This window comes from Ambystoma mexicanum, chromosome 4q (assembly GCF_040938575.1).
Source record: "Ambystoma mexicanum isolate Mex_15411 chromosome 4q, UKY_AmexF1_1, whole genome shotgun sequence".
Lineage (NCBI taxonomy): Eukaryota > Metazoa > Chordata > Amphibia > Caudata > Ambystomatidae > Ambystoma > Ambystoma mexicanum.
This window is the reverse complement of record NC_090928.1, coordinates 524957201-524980957: the sequence shown is the minus strand read 5'-3', so window position 1 is coordinate 524980957 and position 23757 is coordinate 524957201. Positions and strand designations below refer to the sequence as shown.

General features: G+C 46.0%; 1 protein-coding gene across 1 annotated transcript in view; it reads left to right on the top strand.

Moving 5' to 3' along the window:
• The window catches only part of CFAP61 (cilia and flagella associated protein 61), a 2971729-nt gene that overhangs the window by 233962 nt on the left and 2714010 nt on the right, over positions 1–23757 (top strand). The window contains exon 4 of the mRNA XM_069608074.1: positions 11473–11549. Within this exon, the coding sequence (XP_069464175.1) occupies positions 11473–11549 (77 nt within the window). The remainder of the gene's footprint in view (positions 1–11472; positions 11550–23757) is intronic.

Genomic DNA, 23757 nt, shown 5'->3' with positions numbered 1-23757 from the left:
ATAAAATATCTGAAAGGGAAGGAGCACTAGGTTGATTAGCCTTCGGTTTGGGCCGCACACCCTATTTCACACTGCGGGTTTGCTTTATATGACCATCAAGGTCAGGCAATCTCTTGCTTATTCTTGTTTTCCTCCAAAGTAAATGATTCTTCAGAAAAATTAAATTTTGTGCTTTATTTTATTAATAGCAATTTGTGCCGTCTGTAGTGGCTCGTCCCAATATGTTGACTTGGTTGCTATGCTAACTGGTGCGGCCCGCCTGACAACATGGCTTCCCGTTTGGGACATAGGCGGCCACCTTGTGTCACGGCACCGTAACAACTAAGGATTCTAGGTCCTATTTCTGAGTGTTGGGATCACAGCATGGCACAGCTGAAATTCCAGATGCTAGAGGTGATTGAAGAACGTGACCGTAGACGACACATGAAGAAGCTAAGAGGACATCGTGAAGCATATTGGATTGATCGCTTAGATACCTTGGGACCCAACGGCATGATCGAAGAGTGGGAACTTAACTGCTTTTTGTGAACATGTACCTTTAGCTCACTTTGTCTGTATTAATTTGTAAATTTGAAGACTGATAGATTCAGGTGATCAGACTATTACAAAGCAGGCCTTCCTCTAGGCAAGTTAAGTGGTTGCAATAAGCAACATCTCATGCACATTATGACTCTGCAATGTTTTAAGGCTTTGCATAACTTAACACTGCAGCTGGTAGATAGCAACCCAACAGCAAGGTGTGAACTGGTTAAGAATTATAGACTTACACCATTATATACACAGAGAATGGGGCATGGTCTCATATTGCAGCTAAAAGCTAATCACACTTAGGAATTCATGACACATAGTTTAGGTAAATGGCCCGATACAACCTATAAAAGATTGACATGCCAAATGTAATTCAATATGTAAGAAAGCAGGATATTGCGATTTAATATGTAAGAAAGCACGTTATCAGCTTTAATTAACATCCCAACACTCAGAAATAGGACCTAGAATCCTTAGTTGTTACGGTGCCGTGACACAAGGTGGCCGCCTATGTCCCAAACGGCAGCCATCTTGTCAGGCGGACGTACCACGGTTACCATAGCAACCAAGTCAACATATTGTGACAAGCCGCTACAGGCAGCTCAACACCCACTTTACTGCTGCCACGCTCCACATCAACACTCAGACACAAGAGGTAAGCACAAATAATTGTGGCAATAGACATAGCAATTAAAAAATATGCTACTTACATATTATGCATATACATGTCCCGTTGCAGACAGAGAGCATGAGCAATCAGCGTTACACGTGCCGATCGTGAGATACAGGTCAGTTACTGTCCAAGTTAATTAGCATGCTACTCTCCATACACATAGCTGCACTTGACCACTATCCTTGCACTATCAGTAAAATGATAGCAAGAATATGAGGTGAAGTAATTACACACAGTGATCACCGATTGGGTGATACATAAGCCTAATAGAAATATGAATGTGATGGATTCATAGGCAGAGCTGAGCATGCTGAACATGAACGTTTATTCTTTAGAAGAGAATTTAATTTATAAAAACAATTGTGATGTCTAAGAACGGGGGTATCTGATATTCGTTTCCTTTGCTTTCTCCAATATGTCTTTTTAAATTTGTTTGTACGTCTACGTTGTGGCCATTGAATGTTTCGTTAATATACTCTGGAATGTTTCATTGAAATAACTGTGTTTAAACAACCCAATCTGAATTTCCAACTGGACACACATATATGTCTGAATGCCCTGTGTCTTCTTGATATTCAACATAAATCTCACTAATCGGTACCCTTACTTCATGTGTATGCATCAAAAGTGTTCCTGATTGATCATACCACTACTGTATCTGATGAACTTGTGATTGACGTTACGATTAACTTTTTGATCAGGCGAGGAGAAGAGACCCTGAGGAAGGACGGTCATGTCTGGAATGCAAAGGCTACTTCTTGCATTTGCAACCAAATTTATATTGATAAAATAAAGCACACTGTTTAATTTTTCTGAAGAATCATTTACTTTGCAGGGAAACGAGAATAAGCAAGAGATTGTCTGACCTTGATGATCATGTAAAGCAAACCCCAGTGGGAAATAGGGTGTACGGCCCACACCGAAGGATTATCAGCCTAGGTCTCCTTCCCTTTCATAATTGTATTTATGTCATGCTGAAGGCTTCCATTAAAAATAATTTTAAATAAATTGTATTGTTTCCTTCAAATAATTGCCCTGCATTATTTAGAGTTTCACTTTGTTAAGGAGGGTGATCTGAGCACGTTCTCTTTATATTTTAATCCTTCGATCTTCTGAATCCTTTGGGAATCCACCAACAGCATCACTCTGGGCATATACATGAGGTCTGGAACTCACCATGTTGCTCAGTGCTAGATCCTCAACTGAGTAATATTGATCTTTTTTTCCACCAATGACAAATTCTATTCTAGGCTGCATCTGTCCCATTTCCACACCTCCTCAGACATTTCAATTTACTCTAACATCCTTTGACAGATGGTGAAATTGAAGTGTTGCTAGCTAAAGTGATGTCCCCAAGATCACACAATTTTAGTCTAATGGGGAAGGCGGGAGTAGAATCCATACCATCTCGTTCCAAAGCGTGCAGTTTAAGTTAACGTGTCAAAACATTTAATGCATGCCTTTGCCAATAAGGCCATGTGAATAAAGTTGACATAAGCAGAATCTATTTAGCAGAGAGGAAAGGGTTAAATAAATGTAATAAGAGGAGCGAAGGAGAAGAGGCAACATGGTATAGGGATACCACTGTAAAGAAGGAAGACAAAAAAGGTCAGATTGAGTCCAATTTATTGACAATGGTTTTAAAAAAACATTTTCTGATGGAGCCTAGTTTAGCCATTCAGTCCATGAATTAATAATGCATTTTATATTGGTGTTCATTTTATTTCTAAGCACTCCCAATGTTGGCAGCTAAGCAAACAGAAACACAGGCGATCTACGGATAGCCCAGGATCAGGCAGTGCTGTCAAGTGTGAAAACTGGGATTGAAACCCAAATCTAGTTCCAAAACTGGAACAGTCTCCACTGGACCTCTTCTTTTCCTCCCTTGTATTCCCTCTCCCTTCCACTGTCTCCCATTTCCCCTTTACTGCTATTGTTTCTCTCTCCTCCCATGTGCATGTGGCCCGTCATTTACAGTGTTAAAAAGGTGGACAATTACCTCTGCAGGCATGGATGGAATATGGTGCTTTTCCGATGTGGGTGTGTGGGATGGGTCAAGGGTTGGCATGTGCAGTTAAGGGGCAGATTGTGGATTACATGTGTTTTGTGCTGCTTGGCATGTGCTGTGGGTTGGCACTATGCCTGTTTTCAGTGTATAGAGAAGTGGTAACAGCCAGTAGAGGAGACTGGGAAGTGTGGAATGTGCCTGTGGGGCTGGTGGCTGTTTTTTCATAGAGGTTGGGGTTGTGCCGCTGAGTTTTGGGCTCTCTTTGAGGAGGACAAGGCTTGGATGGATACTTAAGGAATACACTATCAGAGCTGTTTGATCAGTAATTGTCTTATCCTGCATGAGTTTGTTACAGTTAATCCAGGAGATCTTTATTAATAACAGCGCATACAGCCAATATTGCAAATCCTCTGCTTGTTCCCACATTTGCTGATTGCCTTGTTGGAAATGAAAGCAAATCTCCTACCTGCCGATGCATTTATGTGAATAATGTGAACAAATAATTTCTAAGCCCAGAATATGAATTTCTTTTACCTCTTTGAAGAGGATTAGATCCTCCCCTTCTCTGGTAAGGGACAGGTGACAATGTCATTAAACGCATGTGTCCCGCTCTCCTGTCCAACATTGTAAATGTCAGAAGCATTGTTCATTGAGGCAGCCAGGCTTCCCTTATTATAGGCAGGTACATTAGAAAATAGGTGACACTGCACACATTTATTTAGGACAAACATAAAACATAACAACATGCTTACATTGCGAACAACATAATTAACACAGAATCTAGATTTTCTGATATAGAATATAGGTCAGCGAAAGGCAGCCATTGCATTACAGATGGCTACAGGCCTCAAAGCCCCATGAAGATTTAGGATTTAGAATTGTTGAGCAAACTGAAAATTTGGTGCCATGCGCAAAAAGGGAGTACGTAGTGATTCAGCAGTTTAAATGGTAGGAATATGTAATTTCTAGCGGTGGTGTTCAAAGGTTTTTTATAAATAAAATTTGGCTGTGGGCTGAAATGGATAAGCAAGGCGAGGTGATCTTGGACGTAATGTGCTAGAAGTCTGGAAACGTGCGTAATTTTCGAAACCTGCTTTTTCCAGTTTTAAGATTGTGAAATATATCTTGTGGTTTAAGGAAATTTGGAAAAATAACCAGTCGTGATGATTAGCATAAATGGCATAATTGTGACAGAATATGATCATGTGTATCGGGAAGTGTTTATGTCCAATGGAAACCAAGTGATGTATTTGGGCCTTATGTAAATTGGCCTATCAAAATAGAAGGTTCATATTAGCATAACATTATTGTGTTTTTTTTGTCACACTATCAATGTTGTCTAAAATGTAGGAATAACTGAGATATTCTTTTGTTAGCCTATAAAATGGGTGATTAAAACAACATGCTCCCGGCTAGTCGTTATCTGCATCTGTCTTTTGCACATCATGTGTTCCCTCCCAGGGAGGATGGCAACAGGAGATTATTGGCTCATTAACACCTGGTTTGCCTATTATTAACAACCTACCCACCCATGGGGGGGCTTGGCAGAAAGTCTGGCCAAAAAACCCATTCAGAGGTCATCAAGATCCAATGACACTAACCTGCTCACAGTCCGAAAGGATGAAACTAACTGTAGTAGGGAGAGGGGCATTCTTTGCAGCGGCATCTAGAGCACAGAATGCTTTGCCCTTGGATCTTGGAAGCGTCGAATCACTGGAGATCTTTAAGCGTAACTTGAAAACACACCTTTCGAGTGGATTGTGTCCTCCAACGTATTCCTCATCTTAGATGTATTCCATCCAGGTTTGTTGCTCTTCGAAAAAAATTTCGGCAGAGGGCGCCGTGTGTTGATGTCATCGAGTCGATGGTCCCTCAAAGGCCTCCATCGAGGGTGACATCATCGGGTGTATAAGTAGCACGCGCGGCGCCCATTGGCCTCAGTTCCGTTTTTCCGCAGTTACGTTGCTTCGGACATTCGGCACGCCTCGAGTTCTGTCAAGAAATATATAACGAGAAGTAATTATGTCCTCGTCATCGACGCCGACCACGACCCCGAGATCGGGTTTTAAGAAATGCAAGTCGTGCGGCTCAAAAATGTCGATCACAGACCCGCACTGCGAGTGTTTGTGGTGTCTCAGGGAAGGCCACGACATGGAGGCCTGTTCGAAGTGTCAGGCGATGACGGGGAAGGCCTTGCGATAAAGGAGAGGAAAGCTACAGGTAGGTCAGAAGGATCGAAAAGCCTCTAGCGTCGAGTCGAGACCCCATGGGGGAAAAATCTCCTCGACGCGAAAGGCATCGATCTAGATCCCAAAGCGATTCTCATCGCTCGTCGTCTTCGTCGAAAAAGTCGAAGAAGCAACGCCATAGGTCTCCCTCCACCTCGTCGTCAGACGAGTCTCCGAAAATGAAATGCCCCACAAAACATTAGTCTACTGAAGAATGGGAAGCATTCAGGGTCAAAATGATGGAGGTGTTTGAGAAGGCGAAGCCTCGGTCCGCTCCTTCTTCTGAAACCGGCCGGGAGCGTCATCGCTCTGACACTCGCACGCCCTCGAGCCCGGGTGATCGTAAAAGGAAGGATAGGGAACCTTCCAGGACGCTGAGCAATAAACGCTCGAGTCAAGTCGACCACTCTAGGTCACCGACGCCGTCTGAGACCTATCACACCTTGAAGGGAAAACAGTCGAAGGCCGCCTCGACGCCCTCGAAGCAGACCCTGTCGAAGACCATTATGTCATCTACGCCTCTATCGACGTCGACTCCGAAACCCTCGGCACCAAGCCAGGGCAGCTAGAAAATGAGAAGGAAAAAGTTAAACATGTAATTCCTTCAGAGCCTCGTACTACACCTCTTCCTCCTCCTCTCCCAGAGAAGGTTTTCAAGCCTCTCCCTAGGAAGGAGTTTTTCAAATCCTTGACCTCAATTTTTGAGGAACAGGAGAGATCAGAGGAGGAAAATGTACCTTTTGGATTGGAGTATGGCACCCCAAATGTCCCAGAATGCTTGATCTCAGAGGAAAGCAGAATGATTTGGTGGAGTCTTTACACAATGCAAGTGGCATTGACACCTCTCCTGAGAATGACTTCGGTAGACCAGATCCAGGAGAGCATGCCAGTCCATTTTACCGTCAGTTAATGACCAAGGTGGTAGATTACTTGGGATGGGCTAGACCACCAGCCCAATTCGTCCAGGACGATTTAATAGACATATTGGACTATGGTCCCACTGAAGACCCAGTACTACCTTTTCATGTAGCCTTACAAAACACGGTGGCCAAGAATTGCGAAACTCTGCATTCTATTCCTCCGGTAAATAAATCCCTCGCATCAAAATACCACCCAGCCAGTAGCAACCCCGGTTATCTGGCAAAACATCCAACTCCAGAGAGTTTGGTCACAAAAGCCACAGCTTCCAACAAACTTGCGTACCCGTCTATCCCTCCAGACGGGGACTATAAGCGTGTGGATGGTTGGGCACGGAAGGTATTTTCAGCCGGGAGCATGGCATTAAAATCTGCCAACTCCACATGTGCCTTGGCAAAATTTTCATACACTCTATGGGAGTGGCGGCGGCGCACATACCAGAAGGGGAAGAAAGGGAAGGTTTCCTAGCCATCGTTAGAGATGGAAAGGAGGCCATGCAGGAATCCCTTCAATCTGGATTGCACACTGCGGATAGTGTAAGTAGGTCCATGGGCACTAGCACGGTAATGCGCAGGTTTGCGTGGTTACGGAAGTCGGGTTTTGCACCGGACGTACAGAACCGCCTCCTGAACATGCCTTTTTGACAGGTCTCACCTTTTTGGCAACAAGGCTGACAAGTGCCTTGAGAGGTTGCACACCTCAAAAGCAGCGGCAAAATCCTTAGGAGCTGCTATTAGGCAACCTCAGCCTTTTCGTGCGCAAGGCAATCATGGAGGGGACGATCCTATCGTTATTACACCTCATACGGGAAGACGAGAGGAATGGCCAGTCAAAGGGGCCAAAGAAATGGCACTCATGGTGGACGAGGAAAGTGTGCTAAGCCAGCTCCAGCTGCAGCCTCTTTGCCATCAGCAGCTGCAACATCCGCCACAAAACCACTTTGAGGACTTGCACCACAAAACACCTGTAGGAGGCAGGCTGTCGTAGCATCTGCAAGAATGGCGAGCCATTACTTCAGATGTTTGGGCTCTAGAAATAATAGCCCAAGGCTTTTGCCTTCCTTTTTCTATAGCAACCTCAAAGCAATCCACCAGGGAGACACCTGTTGAAACTTTCAAACCCGCTCCTACAACAGGAAGTTCTAACCTTGCTGGAGAAAGGTGCTATAGAACCAGTACCTGCAGCGGAGAGGAACAAGGGTTGGTACTCCCTGTATTTTTTGATCCCCAAAAAGGATGGAGGACTGAGACCCATCTTGGACTTAAGAAACTTGAACAAGTTCCTCAGGAAGGACAAGTTCAAGATGGTTACCCTTTCTCAGATCCTTCAGGCCCTTCAACTCCAGGACTGGTTGGTGTCATTGGACCTCGAGGATGCTTATTTTCATGTGCCGATTCATCTCAAACACAGAAAATACCTGTGTTGGCGACTCACACTATCAGTTTCGAGTCCTGCCATTTGGGTTGACCTCCGACCTGAGGGTCTTCACCAGGTTAATGGTAGTGGTGGCAGCGCACCTCAGGAGAGGGGGGATTCATGTCTACCCCTACCTGGACGATTGGTTGCTCAGAGTGCCTCTGCCGAGCAAGCACTGGATCATCTGAAAGTCACCTGCCACTTCCTCCACAAACTGGGCTTCTCCCTCAATTTCAAGAAGTCACAGATGACACCTTCCCAACAGCTTCAGTACATAGGAGTTGTATTAGACACGTCCTTGGGAAAGAGCTCGCCTCCCAAGTCGAGGGCTCAAGACATTCTTCAGATGGTTTCCAAATTCCAAAATGCCCAAAATCTCCAGGCTTACGACTTTTTAAGGTTGCTCGGCCTCATGGCATCCTGCATCTTTCTGGTGCCAGAGGCACGCTTGAGGATGAGATCCCTTCAATGGGCTCTAAAGACTCAGTGGTCCAAGTTCTCGGGTCAAATGACAGACCTTTTTCAGATTCCGAACAAGGTCAGACAAGACCTTCTATGGTGGACCTGTACAGAGAACATCCTAAAATGAGAACCTTTTTGGCAACCATGGCCGGAGATCACAATAGTGACGGACGCCTCACTCCTGGGGTGGGGAGCTCATGCCAACGATTTGACAATCAGCGGTCGTTGGTCTCCATCGGAGTCCAAACTACATATCACCTTTTAGAGCTGAGGGCAATCAGACTAGCGCTGAAGGCCTTCCTGCCATCTGTCAGGGGAAAGAATGTTCTGATAATGACGGACAACACAGTGGCCATGCACTACCCAAACAAAAGAGGAGGCGTGGGGGGGTCACTACCCCTGTGCAGAGAGGCAATGCAGCTCTGGTATTGGGCGATTCAGGAGGGAATCTCTTTAACGGCAATTCATCTAGCCGGGGAAGAGAATATGATGGCAGATGCTCTGAGCAGGCAGAGCACGGTATCCCACGAATGGGAACTGGCTCAGGAAGTTATTCAAGATATCTTCGCCCTTTGGGGAACCCCTCAAGTAGACCTGTTTGCAACCGGAATCAACCGAAAATGCGAAAGGTATTGTTCAAGGGAATTTCCCCCGAGAGGAGCCCTGGGGGACGCGTTCGTGGTGGAATGGAATTTCCCACTATTGTACGCGTTCCCTCCGATTCCCGTCATTCCTCAGGTCATCAGGGGGCTGAGAAGGTTTTGGAGCCGCATGATCCTAATTGCCCCTGATTGGGCCAGGAGAACGTGGTACCCGGACCTTCTAGACATGTCCATCTGCCCTCCAGTACGTCTTCCTCAGAGAGAGAACCTTCTCTCTCAAATGGAAGGTCAGGTTCTGCATCCAGAGGTCAAAACGCTCAACCTTCATTCTTGGTAACTGAAAGGCTGAGATACAGGTATTGGAACCTTCCAGATGACATTATGGAGGTGTTGCTTTTGGCAAGAAGGCCAGCAACTAAGTCTCTATACCGTTGCAGTTGGAAAAAGTTTTGCAACTGGTGCAGAGAAAAGAATGTCGATCCTTTTCTATGTTCTATTCCGGAAGTATTATCTTTCCTTCTGACCCTAGCACATAGAGGTTTGAATATTGGAACAATAAAAGGTTACCTTGTGGCGCTTTCCATTTTCAAGCGCTCATCAGAAGAATGCTCCTACTTCAGAATTCCTTTGATAATACAATTCTTAAAAGGACTCACTAATGTGTTTCCTCCTCACCCATTTCAAGTACCGATCTGGGATCTAAATTTAGTCCTAAAATTCTTGATGTGTGCTCCTTTTGAGCCTATGCACACGTGTCCATTAAGATTACTAACGTGGAAAACAGCCTTCTTGGTTGCTCTAACATCAGCAAGATGAGTGATCGAATTGCAGGCACTGTCTTTTGGGCCACCCTATACTGTGTTCCATAAGGACAGAGTTGTGTTGAGGGTAAAACCATCATTTTTACCGAAAGTAATATCTGATTTTCATTTAAGTCAGAACATTGTCTTACCCGCATTCTATCCTCCACCCCATCCTTCGAAGGAGGAGGAAAGATTACACAGGTTGGATCCGAAAAGAGCTTTAAGCTTTTACATCTCTAGACTTTCCAGACTTAGAGTGGACAACCAGCTGTTTATGGGTTACACAGGAAGGGAAACTGGGTCAATCGGTGACAAAACAGACAATTTCACGCTGAATTGTGCTTTGCATTTCAGAATGCTACAGACTAGCTCAAAAAGACCCTCCGGAAGGGTTAAGGGCTCATTCCACCAGAGGCATCGCCTCCTCCACGGACCTTGAAAGAGGTGTTCCAATAAGATCCATTTGTGAATCAGCAACTTGGTCTTCGCTACACACCTTCTCAAAATTCTATAACCTGGATGCTTCCCAGTCTAGGGAGCTAACTGTTGGAAAGGCAGTACTATACTCAGCTATCTAAGAGTATCGAAAAATCTACCCCTCCTCCAGAGGAATTATCCATACTGCTTTGGGAGTCTATCTAAGATGAGGAATACGTTGGAGGACACATTCCACTCGAAGAACAAGTTACTTACCAACTGGTAACGTTCTTTCGATTGGATGTTCCTCCAATGTATTCCTCATCGCCCTCCCAGCCTACCCCTCTGTAGATTTTTCTGGGTTTTTGCCATCTCAAATCTCGCAAGGCTCATACCCGTCTGTCGGCACAATCTACACAGTACAAGATCAAAGATAAAAAGGGGGAAAAACAGAACTGAGGCCAACGGGCGCCGCGTGTGCTACTTATACACCCGATGACGTCACCCTCGACGGAGGACTTCGAGGGACCATAGACTCAACGACATCGACGCACGGCGCCCTCTGCCAAAAAAAATTCCGAAGAGCAGCAAAGATGGATGGAATACATCTAAGATGAGGAATACTTTTGAGGAACATCCAATCGAAAGAACGTTACCAGTTGGTAAGTAACTTGTTCTTTCATCTGACACCTGGCCTTTGTTATATTCCATGGTTTGTAACTGATTCTTCTCCGCCCCTTTGTTTGTTAATAGGTTTGTCTGTGATTATGTTTTGTGTTTGTACCCTTAATTAGGGTTTTGTGTTTGTACCCTTAATTAGGGTTAGCGCCCTTATGCCTTTGGGCCCTTCTTGGCACTTAATAAATAAATAAAATAATACAATTAAATTAAATAGGTCAGAGGGATCCATGGCGTGTGGAAAAAAATGTTGTTTGATGTAAGATTTTGCTGGTCGGGTTGTAGGTTTACTATCAACCACTCAGTGGAAGAAATGGCACTCCTCTCAGACTGCAATAACATGGGCTTTATTTAAATATTGCATTCCCGTTTATCTTGTCCTTGTTTCCTGGTTATTTGGCTCCTTTTGGATGCACTACACAAGCATTTATGTTAAAATGTGACACTTCAAGTAAAACCTTACCACTCACATACCTAGAGTAAACTAATATGCTAATAATGCTAATCCTTACCACTCACACACAGGTAAAGGAACATGCTAATACCAATATAAAGCTTTCCATCTGAGCTTGATAACATTGGTTCTACAGATGTATGTTTTGAAAGACACAACTCTGAGAACATCATAAGGGTCCTCATGTTTCAGGAAATGAGCTGTCACCCAGCACTCCAATTGTTTATCTGAACTATTTATTGACGGCGGTCAGATCATATTTACATGAGCTTTGTGTATTTGCAGCCCTTGAACACATTGTTCCTACATCTTCTCGTTGCAAAAGAAGATTTTGAGGCTGAGTGTGGCAACGAAATCATGAGGTGAGTTGGCTCTCTCAGCACTTGGTGCTTGGGTGATTTATTGATGGGATAGATGTAGCACTTGAAATGGAAACAATTGTGCTCTAAAAGTAACATTATACAAATGTGTCCTGCTTTGCGAAACTAACTTTTTATTAGTGTACACTTTTCTTTAGGATTCTTACTAAAGGCTCACAATAAAACAGTTAGGTCCCATAATAGCTGGTTTGGTAAACTCTGTTATTATGTGAAATGCAGGTTCAGAGATAGCAAAGGAAGGCGTGGGAGATTTGTAACCCACCTTTGCCCCTTATTCCAATTGAACACGCACCATATATATACTTTAAGAAAAATATTATTTCTTTATTTTCTTTCTATTACGCTGTCTTTGTATGAAATATCAATGTTTAATGCGTGGCACCCCTATGTCGTCACATGGATATAATCTGTCATTCACAAATCCCTTCTTGAGTCACGAGAAGCATCAGTATCATTATGTAATCCATGTTTATTTCTGTGCAAACAACCTTTTATTTGCGTGAATTCGTAGCTCAATAATGAGGGTTACATACTCTCACTACATATATCCACATTTTCGCATACAACACAATATTTTTATGAGGACTTTGGAGGAGAGAATAATATTGTGACAATGCCTGAAATCGGGCAATCCGCAGGGGTTCTTTATGCCTTTGGAAAGAAGATGGGCAGTGTGCCCTTAAAAATTGTAATCACAATTTAGAGCAAAGGCTGCGACCCAGCCATGCATGGTGCTCAACCGCGAGGCTTAGATACTCGCAAGTATTTCAATTCAATAAGTCAATAGAAAACACCCCCTAAAACGACATCTAGAAGTAAACCAAGAAGTGGCCAACATAGTCAACATAGTGATCCACAACAAACCTAACCAGAACTGGATTGTATAACCTCATGCTAATGCTAAATAGCTCAGAGCCTGGCTTAAGATCTGGTGAAGACGCATTTTTATGTAATGACACATTTATTTGTATTTATTGGGTATTTATAATGATCCTATACACAAGTGTTTCAAGGCACAGCAAAGACAAGAGTGCGGGGAGGGAACAGGGATGACAAAAATAAAAGTGTTCCTAGTAGGCCATGTGACATTCGGACCATACAAGTACACTAACAAGAAGTGCGGTGGGGTGGGGAGGAAGTGCAGGTCAGGGCGGAAGGACCCATGGGATAAGCGAGTGCCAGGGGAGGCCAGGTGGACAGAGCTAGGGGAATGCAGACCGTGCAGGGGAAGGAACGTCCATGTGCTAAGAGTGAGGTAAGGGGCTGGAAGGGCTCAAGGGGTCCAGGCCCAGCCAGGCTAGTGCAGGAGGAGGGGCCCGGAAGGGCAAGTGCAGGTAGAGGGTGAGGGCACGGGGGTCCTGGGACACCAAGTGCAGGGGTGCACTGGACGAGGAGGGCCTTGTGCCCTATAATAATCTGAAAGAAACAGGCTGCCAGTAAAGCGGCAGATGGGGACATTAGCTAGGGGGGGAGGGGTGAGGAGGAGGGGTAGGAAGAAAGAGAAAAGGAAAGTCTTGATGAGCCGGATCTCGGCAAGTTCTGGAAGCTTAAGTCTGAGAGGGGCGTGGAGGCCATTCCAGAGGGAGGCACCTGCGGATGAGAGAGATCTCCCCCCACTCTCTGCATCTGATCTGCCGAGAGTTGCCGCTAGAAGACCAAAGGGCTCTAGCAAGAAGGTCTTTAAGGAGAGAGAGTTAGATGTAGCTGGTCCCAGGCCCCAGAAAGCCTTATCGATGATGCAGAGGGTCTTGAACTTTATCCTCCCAGTAACCGGGAGCCAGTGGAGACATTTAAGGGCTGGAGAGATGCTATCTCCATGCTTGCGGCCAAGGATAAATCTTGCAGTCCTAGTCTGGATTAGTTCAAGGGGGTGAAGGGAGGAGTTAGGCAGATTGAGGAAGAGGCTGTTGCAGTAGTCCAGCCTGGAGAGGAGCAGAGCTCTGGAGACATTGAGTTTCTGGGCATAGGTGAGGAAAGGGAGAATGCTTCAGAGGAGATGTAGCCAAAAGTGGGTCTTCTTGGCAAGGTCTGTGTTGTGAGGAGAGGAGAGAGAGAGGAGTCGAAGATGACACCAAGATTTTTTGCCTCACAGGAGGGTGAGGGGATGGGGCCCATGGAGGGTGGGCAGAGTATGGGAGGGAAGGAGGGAGTAGGTGTCCCAATGAGAAGGATCTCTGTTTTACTGGCTGTCAGGCAAGATTGTATGCAGTACCCTTTGGGTGCACTACAACAACCCTGACCTCCTGGCAATAGGAACCCAACTTTTAGTGTAAGTCTGTACTACACAGGTTGGTAGTGTGGCTGAGCAGCCAGGCTTATCTCAAGAGGGGTCAATGTGAGCTGTAGGGGAGTTGCACAGCGATTCACAGTTACAAGTATTCAAATAAACACCTACAGACAAGGTTTCTTGAAGAAACAATTACTAGTTTATTTATCAGTCAATTAGAGTAAGCCTTCTTCAGAAGGGAGCAATATAACAATATAATAGTAACACTCAAATACACTTCGAAACACACACTCTTGGTTTCTAAATCAGTAAAGACCCTTTTGGGATGGCCCACAGTCACAACCTACACCCTCAGGTGACTTCAATAGATAGGGTGCGGGGGACATTAATATCTTACTGTTGCATTTAGAATACTTTTAGAAATTGGTTAAAGGTAATTAGAACAAGAGATCACAACTATTCTTAGGCAGGCAAATACTTTTGATCCACTAAGCAGTCATTCAGTGTCATGATCTCTGCTTCCAAAAGATCAGGACTTGCCCGACTCCCTTGGAAGCAGACCCATAACCCCAGTTCCGAGTGCCAGCCAGTCCCAATTGGGACCTTTTGGACCCTGTCCTGGCGCCAGTGGCACCAGGCTCATAAAGATGCCCAGTCCCAGCGCTGGAAGCGCCGGGCTCATAATGCTTGGGTGGACTTACCTGCAGCAGACCATGCTGCTTACTTACCTGCCAGTTGAACCCCTGATCCTCTTCTGTTTGGGACTACTTTTCCTGTTGGGTGGGGCAGGAGCCACTCCCTAGGTTCAGAACACTGGAACTCTTCTGGAAAGCAGGAACTCTTTTCTTACCTAGGCGTGGCTGTGGAAGGAGACACCTAAGCACTACAGGAGGCTATTTAAACCACACCCGATGGATGAATCTTGCTTTGCGTTATTCTGCATTCTCTGCAGCAGAACGCTCATCGTGTCTTCTGCTTCTCATCCTGGGCCTAAGGGAACAAAGGCTTACCATCCTGGAATCCAGTCTTCAGCAGCACCTGTAAGCACTACGGTCTTCAGTGGCAGCGCATCTCTTACCTGGTCCATCGGCTGTCACCAACGCCTCGCGCTGCATTCCGGCATCTGAAAGACAAAAGCTTACCAGCTCTTCGCACGCTCCGGAGGCCTTCGGCGCTGCATCCCGCATCTGAAAGACAAAAGAAGGTGCGTTTAAAGACATTGGGCAACTTTATTACTCACGTGCCATTACTCCTTCCCACGCCGAATCCAGTGGGTATTCCAGCACCCTTCAGCTTCTCTAAAGCTCCGAACTTGTACCTGCAAGATAAAAGGGACAGTTAGTGCGCATCGTGAAGCAGGCTACAAGCGCTTACTTACGTGCTTCCAGGCGCTTCTATTCCTCACGCGGGTTCGATCCTCAACTCTCATCAGCCCGCCATCCGCCATCGCCGGAACCCTGCAAAACAAGAGATATCATTACAAAAGACTTTTAAGACATTTGAAGTGCCCAGAACTTACCGTTCGTGCAGTTAACGACGGACAGCAGTCCTCTGAGGTCAAGAGGCCTGCACCCTTATCCAGTGAAGAAACTGGTTACGGCACCCTGCCCCGAGGCAGATGGAGAGCTCTGCGTTCACTTACCTAAGGTGAGGGTGTTAACCTTTGGGGTTCTACAGGAGAAGAGAAAGGGAAGAGGAGAGAGGCACCCAATAACCCCAGTTCATTAGTCCCATATTTTCTATCTGCAGACATCTTACTCTTCAAGTCAGACATACAGTGCACAGAGGTCCAGCCCAAAGAGCCAACCGTGTGTTACACATCACCTTTGAAGATACGGCATTCACCCAGTCAAGACCGGCGCCTCTGCGGGAATCAGGTGAGTGTTACAGAACGCAAAGCCTATCGCAAAACTCCCACCCAGGCGCTATGGAAACCTCGGATACCGACCAGCTAGCCCAGTTACTTGGGGAACTAAGAGCAGAGGTGCATGCAGCCCGTCAGGAAACAAATGCTCTAAGAAGGGAACTGATTCTTTCCAAGGAGCGAACAGACAATCTCGCTAGACAATTGCTACAGTCACAAGCCGGACAAACTCCGTTACCTGCATCAGGGGCAAATCTTCCTTCAACATCCTCTACGAACCCAGTGCAGATCAACCTACCTGGGAATGTACCTCTGGCTCCGCCCGAACGATTTTCTGGTGACCCAAAGAGGTTTGCAGTATTTATTAATCAGTGCCGGTTGCACTTCTTATGACGGCCAGCAGCCTTTCCAACTGATCAAGCTAAGGTAGCTTTCGTGCTTTCGTACCTTAGTGGCAATGCGGCAGACTGGTCGATCCCTCTAGTTAATCAAGATGATCCGGTTCTCCATGATTTTCAAGCTTTTCAGCTCAGTATGGAAAAACTGTTTGCAAGACATTCACAGGGGCAGGCCTTGGACAATGAGCTCCTTTCATTGCGACAGGGTAATCAAGACCTTTTGGCTTATATTGCGTCTTTCAACAGACTGATAGTGGAAACTCGATGGCCTGAGGACAAAAGGATTATGCTGTTTTATAGAGGTCTACGTGGAGAGCTCAAAGATGTGTTAGCCCAAGTAGTGAATCCCCCGCAAGACTGTTCGGACTATATTGACTTAGTCGTTCAAATAGACCACAGACTGCAGAACAGGAAGGCCGATCGTTCCAAGTTTGATGCTCGAGTATTTTCCAAACCACCAACTCCTACCAAAGGAGTAGACTCCGGGGAACCCATGCAAATAGGGGGCCTGAAAGGACCACTAACACAAAAGGAGCGGGAAAGGAGAAAACAGCTGCAATTATGCCTCTATTGCGGAAACTCGGGGCAGTTTCTTCGAGTCTGTCCGGTGAAACCAGCCAAGAAGGCAGTAGGAGCTGCAGTTACCAGGGTCACAAACTCTGAGCAGGGAAACGACCTCGCCCGACAAGAATAGAGGTCCTCTTGCCGAGCGTTAAAACCAGTTCCGTGACCTCGCATTTCGTGATACCTATGGTCCTCATTAGCCCTGAACATCCGGATCGATTACATGCGATTGAAGCTTACGTCGACAGCGGTGCCATCGGCAATTATGTGGATCATGAAATGGTTTTGAGGATGAATCTGACTCTTTGTCCAAAGGCTGTAAAGGACGTCATTACTACGGTGGATGGTACGGAGATAGCCTCCGGACCAGTAACGCATACCACCCAAGAAGTGACGCTAGTAAGTCAAGATGGACACCATGAGAAGATCGTGTTCGATGTGATCAAGGCCCCTCAGTTCCAGATTATTCTAGGAATTCCTTGGTTAGAGAAGCACAATCCTCAGATCGATTGGCGAGCAAGAACGGTTCAGTTTCCAGAATGTGTCTCTACTTGTCACCCTCGACCTGGTGTTGCACTGGCAGCAATTTCCTCGGAGGCTCCTCAGTTACCTCCTGAATACCTAGAATTCCAAGATGTTTTCCGGAAGGATCAGGCTAACTCACTACCTCCTCATAGGTCTTATGACTGCCAGATAGACCTGATACCTGGATCTACTCCTCCTTGTAGTAGAATTTATGCCCTCACCGAGCCTGAGAATCTTCACCTCCGACAATACCTGGATCAATACCTAGCGAATGGGTTTATTTGTCCTTCCAAGTCCCCTGCTTCCTCAGCTTTGTTCTTCGTTCCAAAAAAAGAAGGGGACCTTAGAACTTGTATAGATTATCGCGCCCTGAACCAGATCACCGTTAAGAATAGATATCCGTTACCTTTGATCCCTGAACTCCTGGACCAAGTCAGAAAAGCATGCATATATACAAAGCTGGATCTTAGAGGAGCCTACCACTTGGTACGAGTAAAAGAGGGCGATGAATGGAAGACGGCCTTCCGCACCAAGTATGGGCTATTTGAATATCAGGTCATGCCCTTCGGACTTTGCAATGCCCCGGCCGCCTTTCAATATTTTATGAACGATGTCCTCAGAGAGCTCATAGATGTGTGTGTTGTTGTTTACATTGACGACATCCTCGTTTATTCTTCATCGGAAACTGAACATCGGAAACACGTGAAAATGGTCCTCGAGAGATTGCGTCAACACAAACTTTTCGCTAAGTTGGAAAAATGTGTTTTCAACGTGACTGAAGTTGAATTCTTGGGATTCATATTATCACCTAGCGGAGTGCGTATGGATTCAAAGAAGGTTGATGCAATTCTCAAATGGCCATCGCCATCCTCCGTAAAAGGTGTTCAAAGCATGTTAGGCTTCGCTAACTTTTACCGCAGGTTTATCCCCGAATTCTCTCGAATAGTCCAGCCCATCACCGCCTTGTTAAAGAAAAACAAATGTTTTGAATGGTCTACCGGGGCGGAACAAGCTTTCCAGAATTTGAAGACTAGATTTATCTCTGCACCGATCTTAAAACATCCTTGCCCAGAACTCCCCTACATCGTTGAAACTGATGCTTCGAGCCTTGGCATGGGGGCAGTTCTATCACAAAAGGACCCAGTAACCAATCAGTTGCATCCCGTGGCATTTTGGTCCCGCAAATTCTCGCCTCCTGAAATCAATTACACTATTACTGATAAGGAACTTCTAGCTATCAAGTCCACCTTTAAGGCTTGGCGGCATTATCTTCTGGGGGCCCGACACACCGTTACTGTGATTACAGATCACCGAAACCTGCAATATTTGAAAACTGCAAAAGCTCAATCCTCTAGGCAACTCCGTTGGGCACTATTCTTTGCTGAGTTTGACTTCATAATTACCTATCGACCTGGTACGAAAAACGGTAAAGCTGATGCCCTTTCTCGGATGGGAGTGGAAGAACATTTGATCAATCCTAAACCTGTACCTATCATTCCCGAAAAAAGAATTTTAGGTGTAATCGCCACACAATCCATAGAGGAAGTTAAGGATAAAGCCAGGCTACTGGTAACTCCAGCAGACATACATAATTGGCATCTGCAGGGAAAGGACTTTACGGTGAAGGACAACCTATTATATTTCCAAGAACGGTTATACCTGCCCAGCACAGATTTACAGAAAAAGGTAATCTCTTGTTATCACGATTCTTTAATGGAAGGACATCCCGGTATGACCAAGACCTCGGAAAAGATCAAGCGCTACTTCTGGTGGCCGTCTTGGAAAAAAGATATCAGAGACTTTATAATGTCCTGTGGAGTATGCGCCCAAAACAAGAGTCAAAAGGAAAAACCAGCCGGCCTCTTACGCCCTATTGACATCCCGCCTCACCCTTGGCATACGCTTTCTATGGACTTCATCACCGATCTACCTCCATGCTCCGGATACAATACGATCCTAGTAATCGTGGACCTATTCTCCAAGATGGCGCATTTCATTCCACTCAAAGGCTTACCAACAGCAGCAATTCTGGCCTGAGAATTTCTCGAAAACATCATCCGACTGCACGGTTTTCCTTCAGTTCTAATTTCGGATCGAGGTAGTCAATTTATTTCTCATTTTTGGCGAAGTTGCTGTCGGTCGACTCAAATTGATGTGAGACTTTCGACCAGCCACCACCCTCAAACTGACGGACAAACCGAGAGGACCAATCAAACTCTGGAACAGTATTTGCGCTGCATGCTACAACAAACTGAAAAAACTTGGAAAGATATCCTTTGGATAGCCGAATATGCCTACAATAACTCTGTCCACTCGGGAACTGGGAAGACCCCGTTTTTTCTTTTATACGGTAGTCGCCCTCGAACCTCGGAGTTGGATCCACTCCAAGATCTTGGAACACCAGCAGTAGACCACCTGCATTCTACAATCACCCAAGCCTTTAAGGAAGCCGTTTCTCACCTTCAAAGGGCTAAAGAACAATACAAGAAAGGAGCAGACCAACATCGGAAGGAAGCCCCCCAATATCAAGTAGGAGATCAAGTCTGGTTATCCACCAAATATCTACCTCTAAAAGGACCACGCACATTCAACCCAAGATACCTTGGTCCCTATTCCATCACTACCATAGTAAATCCAGTAGAGGTCAAGTTGGACTTGCCCCCTCACATGAAGATCCATCCGGTCTTCCACGTCTCTCTATTAAAACCCGTGCAACCTCAAACCCGACTAACTACATCTCCAAAACCTATTCTAGTTGATGGAGAACCCGAGTTTGAAGTCAAAAGCATCCTGGATTCCAAGATCTCCAAATCTAAACTATTTTACCTGATTGACTGGAAAGGCTACGGTCCCCAAGAAAGATCCTGGGAACCTGCAGAATATGTCCACGCGCCTCGTTTAATCAAAAGATTTCATCGAACATTTCCTAACAAGCCCAAACCCCCAGAGAAGCCCGGTTTGGGAGGGGCCTTGAGGGGGGGTGCTGTCATGATCTCTGCTTCCAAAAGATCAGGACTTGCCCGACTCCCTTGGAAGCAGACCCATAACCCCGGTTCCGAGTGCCAGCCAGTCCCAATTGGGACCTTTTGGACCCTGTCCTGGCGCCAGTGGCACCAGGCTCATAAAGATGCCCAGTCCCAGCGCTGGAAGCGCCGGGCTCATAATGCTTGGGTGGACTTACCTGCAGCAGACCATGCTGCTTACTTACCTGCCAGTTGAACCCCTGATCCTCTTCTGTTTGGGACTACTTTTCCTGTTGGGTGGGGCAGGAGCCACTCCCTAGGTTCAGAACACTGGAACTCTTCTGGAAAGCAGGAACTCTTTTCTTAACTAGGCGTGGCTGTGGAAGGAGACACCTAAGCACTACAGGAGGCTATTTAAACCACACCCGATGGATGAATCTTGCTTTGCGTTATTCTGCATTCTCTGCAGCAGAACGCTCATCGTGTCTTCTGCTTCTGATCCTGGGCCTAAGGGAACAAAGGCTTACCATCCTGGAATCCAGTCTTCAGCAGCACCTGTAAAGACAAAGAAAGAACAGGTTAGCACTACGGTCTTCAGTGGCAGCGCATCTCTTACCTGGTCCATCGGCTGTCACCAACGCCTCGCGCTGCATTCTGGCATCTGAAAGACAAAGGCTTACCTACTCTTCGCATGCTCCGGAGGTCTTCGCACTGCATTCCGGCATCTGAAAGACAAAAGCTTACCAGCTCTTCGCACGCTCCGGAGGCCTTCGGCGCTGCATCCCGCATCTGAAAGACAAAAGAAGGTGCGTTTAAAGACATTGGGCAACTTTATTACTCACGTGCCATTACTCCTTCCCACGCCGAATCCAGTGGGTATTCCAGCACCCTTCAGCTTCTCTAAAGCTCCGAACTTGTACCTGCAAGATAAAAGGGACAGTTAGTGCGCATCGTGAAGCAGGCTACAAGCGCTTACTTACGTGCTTCCAGGCGCTTCTATTCCTCACGCGGGTTCGATCCTCAACTCTCATCAGCCCGCCATCCGCCATCGCCGGAACCCAGCAAAACAAGAGATATTATTACAAAAGACTGTTAAGACATTTGAAGTGCCCAGAACTTACCGTTCGTGCAGTTAACGACGGACAGCAGTCCTCTGAGGTCAAGAGGCCTGCACCCTTATCCAGTGAAGAAACTGGTTACGGCACCCTGCCCCGAGGCAGATGGAGAGCTCGGCGTTCACTTACCTAAGGTGAGGGTGTTAACCTTTGGGGTTCTACAGGAGAAGAGAAAGGGAAGAGGAGAGAGGCACCCAATAACCCCAGTTCATTCATCCCATATTTTCTATCTGCAGACATTTTACTCTTCGAGTCAGACATACAGTGCACAGAGGTCCAGCCCAAAGAGCCAACCGTGTGTTACACATCACCTTTGAAGATACGGCATTCACCCAGTCAAGACCGGCGCCTCTGCGGGAATCAGGTGAGCGTTACATTCAGTTATTGCAGGCTAAGCCAAAGTCAATGGGCAAAAGTCTTATATGGGCTGAAGCACTTCTGGTAGGTAAGTAGGAAAAGTCTTTGCACAGTGTTTTAGAAGTCTTTGAAGAAAAGAAGAATCAAATGTAGGGCCACAAGCTGGTTAGACTTGTGAGTAGTAGAAGATGCAAGCAACTCTACAATAAGAGGTAAGTTCTCTCAGACTTTACAGTACCTTTGTATTGAAGAAAATGTGCAGCAGATGACTTCTGTTCCTGTGCAGCTCTGCAGATCTCACTGTTCCTGGGCCTCAGTCGTGGGGACAAGGAGGTCTTCTTGGGACTCCTGCACTACAATGGAAATGGTCACCGCTCGCAACCAACAATCTTTCCAACAAGTGGCACTTCAGTATTTCCGCTCATCACGACTACCGCAAATAGCAACACCGTGGTTTCTGGCTGTTGAGACAGACTTTCCTTGCTTCTGGGGTCCTGCACTCTGTTGAGGGGGTTCAGGCTCGGTCAGTCCTGCTTCCTGAGTGTCCGGAGGATCTTCCTGGAGCTCTTGGCCAGCTCAAAAGCAACGCATACAATCTGGTGTTCCTCTCCCTGGTGATTCGGTTTCCAGCAGCAACTCTGTGGAAAGGCAACCAGCTCCGAGAGAATGTCCAGGTGGCTTACTTTGGAGTTGATTGGTCCCACCAACTCAAGGGGAGAAGTCGTCCTTGCAGGGGCTTCTCTGTCGATACGAATTTGGAGTTTCAGCACAGCAGCAGGGCTTCACTGGGCAAACCAATGGTCCAGGAGTTGTAGCAGACGTCCTCTTTAAGTTCTTCTTTGGTTCCTTTGTCCAGTGGTCGACTCTGCCTTCCAAGCCAAAAGCCTTGCCTTTTATTCAGTTCTCTCCCATTCATTCCACCCTAGCTGTCAGTCACCCAGCAAGCAACAGGGTATAATAATCCAATATGCGAACCTCCCACTTATAGCGGTAAGGATAGCCCAGAGGAGATCTTTAAGATCCTGCAAGACAAAGAAGAGAAGAGTGAGCAGTTGAACATATCAACAGAAATTGAAAGGGAAATTAAGAGATGGTAAGGAGAGAAAGATAAAGCTGATGAGGTAATGTTCGCGCAGAACAAATGGATGGGTGGACAGATATTACTCAAGTTATATGGGAAAAGCATCGAGGAAGTTAGGCAAAGAGAAGATAAGGACCAACAAGATAAAAGGGACTGAGAACGGGAGAAGAGATTGAAAGTGGATGAGCAGAAAAGGAAGAACAGGGAGCGGCAAGAACATATGTATCAGGAGGAGCAAGAAAAGAAAGAAGAAAGGGCAGAAGAGCAAAGAAAGTATGACAATAGACAAACGGCGATGGAAGACAGGGATATAGAAGAAAGGGAGAGAAGAGGAGGAAGCGCAAAAATTAAGGGACAAAAGAATACAGAGGCAAAGAGAGGGGAGGAAAGGAGAGCAGGAATAAGGAGAGAAGAACGAAGGTAAGAGGAAGACAGAACTAGAAGGGAGTCGAGAAAGCAAAGAGAATTAGATGAAGAGCTAGAACGAAGGAGACAGCGGGATTTTGATATTAGCCTTAATTCGTAAGGAGCCAGTAGGGCCAAGCACAGCAATACGATGGGACGGAGCAGAAAAGTTCCTTCTGATAAAGGAAGCAAAGTCAGGGGCATCGAGAATAATATTGGAAGAAGAAAACTTTGACATAGGAAGCATCAAAATTGGGATCGATGAGGCCTATCAAGCATTAAAGGAAGGTAGCAATTGTGCAAATCGAGGGAAGGGAGACCCATACCTAGCATTTGAATGATATGATATGATAGTTTATTTATAATCACAAAGCGAAGAAGAAAATCTGTTTAGTCTCGAGCATAGAGCATTGTCCTTAAGCAGACTGAACTTAGACCAGGGTGAAGGGGACGTCAGTCACACTTCCTGAGGACAAGACATGTCAGATGAGGCACGAGAATCCTTCCTTGGGGAAGAAGGAGGGAGCGCATGCGCCCCCGAGGAAAGCCTGCAGATAGACAAGGAAGTAAGATGGTTGGATTTAGAACAACCTAAGGATAGGATGCCCGATCCTGTAGCATATGCACAGCGTCCCGAGGACGATCGTATAGTGAGAAGGGAGAATCACTGCCATATGTGAGCAGACTAAGA